General features: G+C 43.9%; 1 protein-coding gene across 1 annotated transcript in view; it reads left to right on the top strand.

Moving 5' to 3' along the window:
- Window positions 1–12667, top strand: part of LOC139612928 (IgGFc-binding protein) — a 34283-nt gene that overhangs the window by 19024 nt on the left and 2592 nt on the right. The window contains exons 28-44 of the mRNA XM_071469087.1: window positions 993–1057; window positions 2004–3245; window positions 3393–3736; window positions 3943–4522; window positions 4628–5226; window positions 5336–5903; window positions 6161–6426; window positions 6573–6914; window positions 7119–7692; window positions 7842–8041; window positions 8334–8475; window positions 8635–8963; window positions 9051–9630; window positions 9720–10318; window positions 10635–11202; window positions 11319–11917; window positions 12024–12591. Coding sequence (XP_071325188.1) covers window positions 993–1057; window positions 2004–3245; window positions 3393–3736; window positions 3943–4522; window positions 4628–5226; window positions 5336–5903; window positions 6161–6426; window positions 6573–6914; window positions 7119–7692; window positions 7842–8041; window positions 8334–8475; window positions 8635–8963; window positions 9051–9630; window positions 9720–10318; window positions 10635–11202; window positions 11319–11917; window positions 12024–12591 — 8165 coding nt within the window. The remainder of the gene's footprint in view (window positions 1–992; window positions 1058–2003; window positions 3246–3392; window positions 3737–3942; window positions 4523–4627; window positions 5227–5335; window positions 5904–6160; window positions 6427–6572; window positions 6915–7118; window positions 7693–7841; window positions 8042–8333; window positions 8476–8634; window positions 8964–9050; window positions 9631–9719; window positions 10319–10634; window positions 11203–11318; window positions 11918–12023; window positions 12592–12667) is intronic.

Raw genomic sequence — 12667 nt, 5'->3', positions numbered from 1 at the left:
ATTTCTACAGTGGAAAATCAGTAACAAAATGCTCTTATAATCTATAAGAAACCAGCATTTGGAAATGCATGCACAGTATTCTGTGATATGAGAAATCTACAAATATTCTCTCTTTTTGCATTCCTCAAAACCCAGCCCCATTATCAAACTGGACTGATGTCTGCTTAGAGACTCTTGGGTAACGTTGAAGATAAGTTGTGATTTTGGTCTTATCACATTCTTGCCTTGCCCAGTCTAAAATGGATAATATTATTTGGTTACACCAGAATATACAGTGCGGCTTAATGTGGGTAAATAGTCAAATTGACCTATATCTGCATGGTATTATATATCCAATGGCACTGGAATTTCAGTTTCAAAAATAAGTTTAAAAAATGGGTCGTATTGAATAAACATCACTAAAAACTGTAATGATACAATGTATTAATGATATGTTATTCTAACGCCTTTTCAGTGTTTTTTAAATTTTCCACGTAAAAAAAAAAAAAAAAAAAAAAGGGGGGGGGCGGGGGATATGGTTGATAAAGTAGGTTGTCCAGGTTGATATAATTATTTTCCCTCAAATACATAATTTACACATCAAGAATTTATTTTCTACATCAATGCAAATTATTGATGAGTTCATACAGGGATTCTCAGCAAATTCCTGATAATATATTATTGGATGTGCATGTCACTGGGTGTGTTATTTAGTATTGGACCTTACACTTATGTCAACATACAGCAGGACCTACACGTCATTGCCAAGTTCTGCCTTAATTTGTTTTAGAGGAAGAGTATTTTTTAAAGTCATACCTGTTGGTCTTTAAGCTTTTTGATTGGCTGTGTTTTTTCCATCAGAGCATATAAAAGGATGGAACTGTGAAAAAAACTTTATTCCTAGCAGGTAAGCACTGTTTACTCTGAGATTACTTATGTTGATTGTTTGGTCAAATTGTTGCATTTATATCACTAAAATACTTTGAAATTTTTATACTTTTAAACTAAAACAATATGTTCTGTCTTTCAGCCATGGGTACTCTGCTGCTGCTTTGTGCTTTGGGGGCAATATTCGGCCGTAAGTATATTTTGTCATATTTTTAGTGTCAGGATGCACTTGAATACTTACATACTAATTTCAACATGATATATCTATCAAAAATCCTGCCTGCCATTAATGACTATTACACCTGACTAAATGTGGCTTAGCTCATGTAATGAACCACAGCAGCATTCCTCAAACCTTGGCTCAGAAATCCCCGGCAGGACATGAAGCCAAGTGATCATTCAGTTTGAAGAAATTAATCCAGGTTGTCAACCCCCTCAGTTGAGAGCATTGTTGTGCAGCCGTACCAGGTGCTTGTGTGAATGAAGCAGAATGTTAAACAGGTGAAGAATTTGAGAGTGCAGCACATAAAGAATAGCCATCCAAATTGAAATGTACTTTTGTTGGGAATAGCATTTACCTTCAGCAGCTATTGAGTTGCAACTATTATACTGAATGGGTGAAACAGGAGTGTAATCTAAATCCCTCAGGCCCTGACTGAGCCCAGAAAATGTTCTTTTCACAGAATAGGCACAGATATTGATAATATTTCCATTATGCAATTATATTGTCTGCGAAAGTGACTTATTGAGTGCTGCTGAGAAGCAGTCGAGTGACTATTCCTCCGTCTAAATCTCTCACAATGGTTATCAAGAAAAAAAAAGCAATCCATCCATTACTGACTAGCATTCATCCCTGCTTTTTAACTTTGAAATGAAGGTATTTTTCAGTCACTTTCTCTTTGGTGTCATATTGTTTCTTTGTACTGTGTATGCGATCCAAGAAGTCTAAAGCCAAGTTTGTATTGCCAGCCTGTGAATCCTTTGATTGCCTTGGCACAAATCATCTCATTCATTTCCTAATGCTTTTTTGACATATTTTCTTTATATGCAGGATTTGTGAAGCACAATTTTGTTCCTGACTACTTTACTTTAGGTAACTTAACTATCTGTTTCCTTGCTCTTTCCCCATCTGTCAGGTCCATCTAGTGCTGGATGGGCAGGGACGGAGTTTGCCCTGTCTTTCATGCAGAATTTTGCTCCAAATTATGATACTCCTAGCCTTCAGCTCTATATCACTGCTGTTCAGGCCAAAGCTAAAGTAACAGTGGAAGTGGGTCCCTTAAACTTCAAGCAAGAGAAAACTCTAAATGCTGGAGAAGGGGTCACTGTCAGTCTCCCTAACAGTGTTGAGATGTATGGCAGTACGAGGTCTCCCAACACAGTGCACATTGAAGCCTCAGCAGATGTGGCTGTGACTGCCTTCAGCTACAAGCTGTACACAGCAGACACCACTGTGGTGTATCCCACTGCTGCCTGGGGTACAGAATATTTCATCTTTACACCTGCTGGGTCCCCCTATGGCTCCAAGAAACAGTTCTCTGTGACAAATGGAAAACAGATCAATAAAGTAGAGATTTTCCCTCGAGGCTCAATCTACTTCCAGGGTCGTGTCTATGAGAGTGGCAGCCACATGGTTATAGATCTCCAGCCATATGAGAGTGTCCAGCTCCAGAGTGTGAATGACCTTTCTGGCACTAGAGTTGCCTCCCAGCACCCTGTTGCTGTTTTCACAGGTCACACCTGCACTTGGCGCTTCTCGAAATGTAACCATGTGTACGAGCAGCTACTGCCAGTGAGTAGCTGGGGATCCAGCTTCATTGTGCCTCCCCTGAGCTTCCAGAAGAGATTTGACAGCCTATTCCTTCAGGCCTCCCAGCCCACCCGAGTAACTGTCAAATATGGAAAGCGTGAAGAAGCTCTTAGTTTGACTAGGGGGCAGATAAAGGAGATCCACTACCATGATCCTGAGACGCTGTCCATTCAGGCTGATCATGGCATCCAGGTCCTCTTGCTCTTCAATGGCGTCACATTTGGCTGGTACCAATTCTACGACCCTTTCTTGATGAGCATCCTGCCTACAGACAGTTTCTGCACCTCTTACTCACTAGGGGCTCTTGACAACTTTGAAAACAAAGCTCTGATTGTGGCACAGACCAGTGCAATGGCAGAGCTGCGTATTGATGGTACAAACCTTCCCCGTGAAGTTCAGTGGAAAAAGATTGCAGGGACAGATTTCTCTTGGGCAGAGATGTCCTACAAACGAGCTCCTGGCAGCAATAGACACATTGTGTCCAGCTCTGGTTCCCGCTTTGCCGTCTACAGTATAGGAGTCAGCCAGATGAATGGTTATGGTGCCCCAGCACAATGTATAAAGCCAGGTAAGGAGCACATACTGTTCAATTTTAGAAAAAAAACAATATTGTTATGATAAGCAGTATACTCACTCAAGCAATAAAATGTTTAACATTTCAGATTGATTAACAGGAATGATGAGGGCATTAAGTTTATATTCTTTATGTTTCTAGTGTCTTTGTCCTGTAGCAGTATCACCTGCAGTGCCAATGAGGTGTGTGAGATGAGGGGAGGGTATCCCTCCTGTGTTCCCAGGCCAGTGGAAAGCAAGCCTGGTACCTGCTGGGCCATGGGAGATCCTCATTACCGCACCTTTGACGGGCGACACTATAACTTCATGGGTACCTGCACATACGTCATTGCTAAAAACTGTGGAAAGGATAATCTCCCAGCCTTTGAGATCCTTGCCCAGAATGAGAACAGAGGAAGCCTCAGGGTGTCTTATGTCACCCTGGTCACAGTGAAGGTGTATGGCGTCACAATCACAGTAGTTCGGTCTGAAACAGGTCGTGTGAGGGTAAGACTTTCTATTCTGTTAATAGAGAATTATTAATCAATATGTTAATGTTATTTCAATGAAATAATTAGTAATATTTAATTCAATATATTATGATCATTAGGTTTAATTATTTCTTTTCATGACACATTAAAATGCATAAATTAAAATCAATCAATTACGAATGTCATCCCCTCATAATGCATTTTCTGTTTTCTTTTGTGCAGATTGACAACATCCTGTGGAGTTTGCCAGTAGTCCTAAATAATAATAAATTAAGTATGTTTCAGAGTGGTCACTCTGTGGTCATTGAGACTGATTTTGGCCTGACTGTCCGATATGACTGGGAACACCATCTTGTGGTCACTCTGTCCAGCAGTTATGCTGGTAAGACTTGTGGTCTCTGTGGCAATTTCAATGGCAACCCCAATGATGATTTCACTACACCCTCTGGCACCAAGGCAGATGGGGCTGTGGCCTTTGGGAGCAGCTGGAAGGTTCCAGGGTTGGTGAAAGATGCTCTATGCAGAGATGACTGTGTGGGTGGGTGTGAGCACTGTGAGCACAGCTTGTTGAAGAAGTGGGAAGGTGACTTGTTTTGTGGGCTCATCACACGTATAGTGAATGGACCATTTAGCAAATGTCACGCCATCATTGACCCACAAGTTTACCTGGAGAACTGTAAATATGATGTATGCATGGGAGGTGGCCTTCGACATTTCCTTTGCAGGGCACTGGAGGCTTACACTGAAGCCTGCCACCTTGCTGGGATCCAGATTCAAGATTGGAGAAAGATGGCAAAATGCCGTAAGTAATGTTAGCTATAATTAATCACTAAATTAACTTCCATGTTTTTCTCTCATTATTGATCAAAGCATTTATCACACTCTATTCTCCTTCTTCTCCCCAAAGCTGCTAAATGTCCAGCCAACAGCCACTATGAGCTCTGTGGCAATGCCTGTCCTGCCACTTGTTCTGATCCTAATGCTCCTTCCAAATGCAAACGCCACTGTGTGGAGACCTGCACCTGTAACACAGGCTTTGTTTTGAGCGGAGGTCATTGTGTGCCTGCTGCTCAGTGTGGTTGTACCTACGAGGGTCGATACATCCCTGCTGGGGAGTCATTCTGGGCTGACCAGGTCTGTCAGAAATGGTGTAAATGCGTTGGTGGAAGCAGACAGGTGGAGTGCCAGAATAAAGGCTGTGGGGCAGGGCAGCAGTGCCAGGTGGTTGAGGGCATAAGAAAGTGCCAAGCTCTCTCCCACAGCACCTGCCAGGCCACAGGTGACCCCCATTACATGACCTTTGACAAGACGAGGTTTGACTTCCAGGGAACATGTGTCTACCAACTGGTTGCACTCTGCTCCAAGGACCCGGAGCTAGTGCCCTTTGAAGTACTGGTGCAGAATGATTACAGAGGCAGCAAGGTGGTTTCTTACACCAAGTTAGTTGAGGTCAAAGTGTATTCCCTCAACATTGTCATTACAAAGACACACAAGGGCCTGATTATGGTAAGAACTACATAATGTTTAGTATATGCAAGTTTCATTCTCTGAGTTATTTGGTCATGTTCTATTCTAAATATTTCAAGTATGTAAGTATAAGTGTATTCTCCCTCAGGTGAATAATGAGCTGGTCAACCTGCCTGTCTCCCTGGCTGGAGGGCAGGTATCTGTATATAAGAGCGGCTGGTACGCTGTTGTTATCACAAACTTTGGCCTCAAAGTCTCCTTCAACTGGGAAAGTGCTGTGTTTGTAACACTTCTGAGCAACTACATGGGAGCTGTCTGCGGCCTCTGTGGCAACTACAATGGCAAACCTCAGGATGACCTGATTCCAAAGAATGGTGACAAAGCTGTCTCACCAGCAGCTTTTGGTTCCAGCTGGCGAGTGGCTGAGATCCCAGGGTGTGTCGAGGGATGTAAAGGGGCGTGTCCTGACTGCGACATTACCCAGAAGGTTCAATATGAAAAAGGAGATTTCTGTGGTATACTGAGAGACCCCAATGGGCCCTTCCGTGACTGCCATGCTAAGGTGGACCCAGCTGGCCACTTTAAAGACTGTGTCTATGATGTTTGCCTGTATAAAGGCAGAAAGGATGTGCTGTGTCAGGCTATTACCTCATACACATCTGCCTGCCAGGCTGTGGGGGCCAAAGTGTACAGCTGGAGAACCAGTCAGTTCTGTGGTAAGAAATGCATTCACTTTAAAATCATTTACATAACAGGCAAAGTGAGCATAAAATATAATGCAATATCATATATTTTAGCAGTATAGAAAGTATAACAATATTTTTACTGTTCTGTAAGCCTACCCCGTGTTTATGTATACTTCAACATGATATTTCTCCCTTCAGGGATTTTGTGTAGTTTTGTAATAACTGCCAACATTTGGCATCTGTACTCTAAATGTAAACGTGTCTTTTACGTATGTATATGTGTACAGCAGTGAAGTGTCCAGTCAACAGCCACTATGAAGTTTGTGCAACTGGCTGTCCTGCCACCTGCAAAAGTCTGGGCCCTCCTCAAGGCTGCAAGGCTCAGTGTGAAGAAGGCTGTTCCTGTGATGAGGGGTACATCCTCAGTGGAGATATCTGTGTTCCCTTCTCACAGTGCGGCTGCCTCTACAACGACCACTACTACCGTATTGGCCAAGTGTTTTATCCCAATGGGCAATGTCAGGAGGAATGCAAATGTAAACAAGATGGAGAGGTAATTTATATTAAGTAAACAATTTAAAATAGCATTAATAATAATGTGATAGTGGTCAGTGTGAACTTACGGAATTTCAGTTGTTGGATTTTTAACCCTTCTCTTGTTTCTCAACTGTTTTTTTTGTTTTTGTTTTTTTTTTTCAGGTTGAATGTAAAAAGTTCTCATGTGGCCCCAATGAGAAGTGTAAAGTAGAGAATGGTGTCCAAAAATGTCACCCTGTTGGTAAAGGTGTTTGCCACGCCTCTGGTGACCCCCACTACCGGTCTTTTGATGGGCGACTATTTGATTTCCAGGGGACCTGCACCTACACACTCTCAAAGAGCTGTGGGCTGGAAGGCACCCACCTGGTGCCCTTCTCTGTTGAGGTGGAGAACGTGCAGTGGAACCAGATGGTGAACAACAAAGTGGTGTCTGTCACAAAACTGGTTGCTGTGGAGGTCTATGGCTTCACTCTCATCATGAGGAACAACATGTTTGGAGTCCTGGTGAACATTTGTTCCTTATTTGAACAAAAAGCATATTTGTAATATAGTGACATTTTTTAGTTTGCATCATTTAGTGGCAGATGTTAGAAAAACTGTATATATATATAAACTATATACACATACATATAAATATAACTATTTTTGCATTCATACCCTCAGTAGGTATTTTCTTTAATGTGACTTTTGCCTCTTTTTTTTTTTTAGGTAAATGGAGTGTTTAATTACCTTCCCCTCAATCTTGATAATGGAGCTGTGCAGGTCTATAAAGAAGGCATACATTATGTTATTACAACAAATTTTGGACTGCTTGTCACTTATGATCTGGTCTACCATGTGACAGTCACAGTACCTGGCAATTACCGTGGTAAAGTCTGTGGCCTGTGTGGCAACTTCAACAGTGACCAAAAAGATGACTTCCAAATGCCCAACCGGCAGCTCACCAACAACGTGAATGTGTTTGGAAAGTCATGGAAGGTCACCATCCCTAACGTGGTGTGTGAAAATGGCTGTGAAGGCAATAACTGTCCCAAATGTGACGCAGCTCGCAAGGCTGTGTTTTCAAAGCCCGCTTATTGTGGTATTGTTACAGCACCCAAAGGTCCTTTTGCAGTCTGCCATAGTAAACTGGATCCAAAGCCATACTTTGATGACTGTGTGTTTGATGTGTGTGCTTCCAATGGGGATGGAAAGGTGCTGTGCAACAGCATAGCGGCCTATGCCTTCAACTGTCACATGGCAGGAGTGGATGTCAAAAACTGGAGGACAGCTTCATTCTGTCGTGAGTGACAAAGAGAAATTCACATTTTTGTTTTTTCCTCAAAATCAACCTTATATTGCGCTCTATCATATTGATACTGTAAACATTACATGTAAGCACGGGTGCTTCTCTAATATACATTTTCACTGTCTTGTGATAATTTATTTCAGCCATGAAATGCCCAGCCAACAGTCACTATGAGGTGTGTGCAGACGCCTGCTCTGCATCCTGTCCAGGCCTCACAGAGATAGTGCAGTGCTCCACCAGCTGTACAGAAGGCTGCGAATGTAATGATGGCTTCCTATTCAATGGACAGATATGTGTTAAAGAGACTGAGTGTGGCTGTTATGACAATGGGAAAACTTACAAGGTAAAATTCAACAACTCTGTACAAAAAAGCCATTTCATATACAGTATTGTACAACAGATTGCAAATACCTAGAGCAACATTCATGCTGACTTTCATGACCATGTTGGACATTAGCCAGTTGGGTTCTAGATATGTGCACTGAGGATTTCTCATGAGATTTAAATAGCAGATTGTCTAAATTTGTGTTTATTGACAAGGTGGAATGAGCATGGAATAATATGGATCCTTCTTCACCCTGTTATTTCAATTGTATTATTTTCCTGTGTGTAATGAACCTGCTCTGCATCCTCAGCCTGGTGAGGTTGTGTATGAGGAAGGCTGTAACACAAAGTGCACCTGTAATCCAGCAACCGGCCTCGTCTGTCAAAAGCACTCCTGCCCTCAAAACACCAAATGCATGGTCAAGAAAGGCATACGGGCATGCTACAATACAGGCAAGACAAAGAACAGCATATTTATATTATCCAAATTACTCTATTCTTAACTTAACTGACTGTCTTAATACTCTTTCCAGTAAATGTACAGTCAATTTTAAATTAATATTGAGTTAAATTGCAACTTTCCAATCAATTTCCTTTTATTGTCCTGTGTAGATCCCTGCAAAGATGCCAATTGTCGGGTCAAGGAGACGTGCCGTGTTGAGAAGGGTGAAGCTGTGTGCATCCCCACCTACACAGGCACTTGCTGGGCCTGGGGTGACCCCCACTACCACACATTTGACGGTTACAACTATGACTTCCAAGGCACCTGCAAGTACGTCATCTCTAAGACCTGCGGAAATGTGGATGGTCTAGTGCCATTCTCAGTCACCGAGAGGAATGATAACCGAGGAAGCGCAGCAGTTTCCTATGTCAGGGAGGTAGATGTGTCTGTATATGGGTACACCATCATCATGGGCAAGAACCAAGTTGGTCGAGTCATGGTAAGATTTTAGTTACCTGTCTGATGTGTTTGACCTTTAGTATTGCAGTGTGTGTGTGTAATATATATACTGTATATATTTATATAGGTGGACGGGGAAATTCTGAATCTTCCAGTACGACTGGGTGACGGTGAAGTGTCAGTGTTACAAATTGGTCTCACTGCAGTGCTACAGACAAACTTTGGCCTAATTGTCAGTTATGACTGGAACTGGGAACTGGTCATTAAGTTGCCCAGCAGCTACTTCGGCAGTGTCTGTGGTCTGTGTGGCAACTTTAATGGCAACGTCGGTGATGAGCTCAAGAATCCAGCTGGAAAACCTGTCTCGTCAGTGATAGAGTGGGGCAAGAGCTGGCAAACACCTGACCAGGACAAGGACCATCCTTGCTGGGACACATGCAAGAAAAACTGCCCAACCTGTGACGGAAACCTGATTAAGCTCTATGAGACTGAGGCCTTCTGTGGTGGTCTCACAGCCAAGATCAATGGTGTGTTCCAGAGATGCCATGGAAAATTGGACCCCAAGGCCTTCATGAACAGCTGTGTGTATGATATGTGTCAGAATAAAGGAGACAAGAGGATGCTGTGCCAGGCATTGGCCTCCTACAGTAAGCAGTGTCGTGAGCAAGGAATAATAATTAAGGACTGGAGGAAAAAGTTTGGCTGCCGTGAGTATTTGTGAGAAGGTCTTTTGTTCAATATTTCAATCAAATATTTAAGGTTTTTGTTATTAATGCTATTTAAATTTTCTGTCTAGCAATGAACTGCCAGCGTCACAGTCACTATGAAGACTGTGCCAGCCCATGCCAGCCATCCTGCCCGTTCCCTGAACAAAAACAGAAGTGCAATGGTGCCTGTGTTGAGACCTGTGTGTGTGATGCGGGTTATGTCCTCAGTGCTGGTGTCTGTGTGCCTGCTAAAACATGTGGTTGTTCCTATCAGGGTCGCTATTACAAGCCAGGCCAGCACTTCTGGGCCGATGAGGTTTGTGGTCGCCTATGTGAGTGCGATGCGACCCTGGGCATGGTGACATGCCGTGAGGCATCCTGCTCTGCCAACGAAAGGTGCACCATAGAGGATGGAGAGCGTGCCTGCCGACCCATCAGTCACGCCACATGCACAGCCTCAGGTGACCCACACTACCGCACTTTTGATGGCCGCAAGTATGACTTCCAGGGAACATGCATATATCAGCTGGTGGGACTGTGCTCTCAGCAGCCTGGGCTAGTGCCATTCAAGGTGACTGTGCAGAACGACCACCGGGGAAGCAAAGCTGTGTCCTACACAAGGACTGTAGTGTTTTCCATATATGGAATCACCCTCACCATCAGCAGAGAATACCCCCACAGGGTCCTGGTGAGTACAGATGTGGGGTATGGATAATGTGAAGCATACAGGTGATTCGATAACAGATTGAAAAGGTAATCGCAGGCTTGTTTTTATGTTGATTTTTTAAATGGGACACAGCATGTAGTTACAGTACTGAAAATAAAAACAGGACAGATGTTCCGAGCCTCATACAAATTAGGGGATGATCTGATAATGCCTTCTGTCATTGTGCTAATTCTGATATCCCTCATGCTCTTCTGCATATGAATTTAATTGCATATTAAGGACCACAGAATTATTAAATCTTTAATCTCCTAAAAATATTCCTCCCTCCCTCCCTCAGCTCAATGGGCAGCTTGCTTTGTTGCCACTGAATTACAATAATGAGCTGGTCGTGTTTCTCAGTGGCTGGACAGCTGTTGTGGAGACAGTTGCTGGTATCACTGTGACCTTTGACTGGCAGAGCACAGTGAGCGTTACTCTGCCCAGCAACTACCAGAGTGCAGTCTGCGGTCTGTGCGGCAACTACAATGGAAACGCTAAGGATGACCTGACCATGCGGAATGGCCAGATCGCCCCTGATGGAGCCAAGCTGGGGGAGAGCTGGCAGGTGGCCCTCGCACCAGGCTGCTCATCAGTCTGCCAGGGGGCGTGGTGCCAGGCCTGTTCAGACTCCCAGAAGAAAGAGTACCAAGCCCAGAAATACTGCGGTGTTATCGCTGACAAAGCAGGGCCTTTCAGAGATTGCCATCGCCATGTGGACCCTGCCCCTTACCTTGAGGACTGTGTGTATGATGCCTGTCATTATCATGGCCACCAAGGATCAGTCTGTGATGCAGTGGGAGTGTATGTCTCTGCCTGTCAGAGCCTTGGAATCACCATCCACTCCTGGAGAACAGATACCTTCTGTCGTGAGTTTGTGATTGTGTTTTCATTTTTTGTTTTCATATTTCAGATCTGTTATTTCAAAATACATCTTGCATCTTTTACCATGTTCCTCTCCTCCTCTTCTCATCCTATCCCACAGCAATGGTCTGTCCAGCCAACAGCCATTATACCCTGTGTGCCACGGGTTGCCCTACCAGCTGTGCCAGCTTAACGTCCCATGCCACCTGTCACAAGCATTGTACAGAAGCCTGCGAGTGTGACGAAGGCTACCTGCTGAGTGGGGGTACCTGCGTGCCTGTGAGAGACTGTGGCTGCTCATACAGTGGTCACTACTACAGGAAAGGAGACGTCTTCTACCCTGAAACCGAGTGTGTGGAGCAATGCATCTGTGGAGAGAATGGTGCGGTAACTTGCCAGAAGGCCAAGTGCCGACCAGGGGAGATCTGTAAGCTTGTAAATGGAGTGAAAGGCTGCCACCCTGAGGGGCAAGGCAAGTGTGTCGCTTCTGGTGACCCTCATTACATTTCCTTTGATGGACGGAGATTTGATTTCCAGGGTACCTGTGTCTATGTATTGGCCAAGGTTTGTAATGATGACAATGGCCGACTGACGCCATTCACTGTGACTCAGGGGAATGAGAAATATGGAAATGGAAAAGTGGCTGTTACCAAGTCGGTTACAGTAGAAGTCTATGGTTTTGTCATTTACATCCAGCAGAGAATGCCATGGAAAGTTATTGTGAGTTCAACAACTTTATCCAATTTTGTATTTACATTTGTACATGTTTATTTAAACAATTTATTTTAAAACAAAACTGTCCTACTTTTGCTCTTTCTCCTTTCAGGTGGATGATGAACTTCTAAACCTCCCTCTCTCCCTTGATAATGGGCGTCTCAGAGTCACCCAGGAAGGTCACAACATAATTGTCCGAACAGACTTTGGACTGACAGTCCTCTATGACACTGTCTATTATGTTGAGGTGATCGTGCCCTCTACATACCAGGGTAAGATGTGTGGACTCTGTGGCAACTACAACAAGAAGGGTGGTGATGACTTCATACTTCCTGGTGGAAAACAAACAAACAATGTTGATGACTTTGGGAAGGCGTGGGTGGTGGACCTGCCTGGGTACGTGTGTGGCGGCTGTGGGGGACATTGCCCAGTATGTGAGCAGGCCAAGGCTGCATTGTATGGAAGACCTGAATCCTGCGGCATTATAAGTGCGCCTAATGGGCCTTTCAAAGCCTGCCACAGTAAAATCGACCCAGCAGCATACGTGTCTCATTGCGTGTTTGATGTGTGTGCTGTGGATGGCAAAAAAGATACTCTGTGTAACAGCGTACAGGCCTATGCTTTGGCCTGCCAAAGTGCAGGTGTTCAAATCCAGCCATGGAGGAGCAGCTCCTTCTGCCGTAAGTGACATATAGCTGTATTTTTGCTGAACAATTGTCTATGTTTTTTATGTTTTATGCACTCACAAAGTCTTAT

This window comes from Trachinotus anak, unplaced genomic scaffold (genome assembly GCF_046630095.1).
Source record: "Trachinotus anak isolate AG129_WGS33_773 ecotype Australia unplaced genomic scaffold, CSIRO_AGI_Tana_v1 ptg000032l, whole genome shotgun sequence".
Lineage (NCBI taxonomy): Eukaryota > Metazoa > Chordata > Actinopteri > Carangiformes > Carangidae > Trachinotus > Trachinotus anak.
Note: the sequence above shows the minus strand (reverse complement) of the source record. Positions and strands in the feature narration are given on the sequence as shown.